This window comes from Crocuta crocuta, unplaced genomic scaffold, assembly GCF_008692635.1.
Source record: "Crocuta crocuta isolate KB4526 unplaced genomic scaffold, BGI_CrCroc_1.0 scaffold230, whole genome shotgun sequence".
Classification (NCBI taxonomy): domain Eukaryota; kingdom Metazoa; phylum Chordata; class Mammalia; order Carnivora; family Hyaenidae; genus Crocuta; species Crocuta crocuta.
Genome location: NW_027527393.1, coordinates 2,873,295 through 2,874,234, shown reverse-complemented (window position 1 = coordinate 2,874,234; position 940 = coordinate 2,873,295). Strand labels below are relative to the sequence as shown.

The 940-nt window shown below is 63.9% G+C and overlaps 1 protein-coding gene across 1 annotated transcript in view; it reads right to left on the bottom strand.

Moving 5' to 3' along the window:
• Positions 1–368, bottom strand: part of HEY2 (hes related family bHLH transcription factor with YRPW motif 2) — an 11,891-nt gene extending 11,523 nt beyond the window's left edge. Inside the window, exon 1 of the mRNA XM_077752716.1 lies at positions 167–368. Coding sequence (XP_077608842.1) covers positions 167–249 — 83 coding nt within the window. The 5' untranslated portion in view covers positions 250–368. The remainder of the gene's footprint in view (positions 1–166) is intronic.
• Between the last annotated feature and the right edge of the window lie 572 nt (positions 369–940).

The following is a 940-nucleotide window of genomic DNA, read 5'->3' as shown; positions in this document are numbered from 1 at the left end:
AACGCACGCTCGGTGAGCGCCCACCGCGCAAAGTTTCCCGGGCAAAACTTTCCCCGCTCCGTTAGGACGCAGCGGAGAGGAGCCTCGGGATTTCCAAGGAGCCGCTGGCGCACAAAGCTCCCCGACGCCTCGGGCCCCGGGTAGTTCCCGTCGAGCCCGCGCTCACCCCGAGTAATTGTTCTCGCTCCCCACGTCGATGGTCTCGTCCATGTCGCTCTCAGAGGTCGTCTCCTCGCAAGGGCGCTTCATCGCGGCGAAGACGGCGCCGGCTACAGCCCAGCCCGAGCCACCGACGCCGAGCCGGGCGCGGCACCCTCCCTCCCTGCCTCCTCCCTTCCTCCCTCCCTCTCAGGGCCCGGGCAGGCCAGGCTCCCNGCTGCACGTGGCCGTGGACGCGGGCGCTGCGAGGGAACGGCGCTGAGGGGCGGGCTCCGGACCTCGGGTTTCGGCCCTCCTCCTCACCCCCCACCCCCCAGTCTGACGGTGAAGTGTCTGTCTTGTGCTTAAAGAATAACCCCAAGCGCGTGGCTGAGTGTGAGCGAGAGTGTAGTGACGTTGGGAGGCGCCGTGGCTTAAGCGAACCGCCCCCCTCGGCCGTCCCTTGTCTGGATCAAAACTGCTGACTGGCTGACCCTGAAGGTCACATTTGCCCTCTGGGGTTTTTGAAAACGTTAAATCATAGTTGCTTTTCTCCCCGGCAACTCCCGAGGCTGCTTCCCCGGCCTCCGGGCTGTGGACAGATAAGGACGTGAGTTTCCCAGACCAGGTACTTAACCGCTGGCTGCCTGAGGGGCTGAGGTCGGCTACCACGTGACGTTCGCTTTGCTCTAAATCACTTATTTCCATTTGGCCACAGGGCCCTTGGAGAGTAGACTCCGCCGAGTAGACCGTGAGCCGGAGTTGTTCTCTCCTCCAGCCGCAGGAAAAGACCAGAGCGATG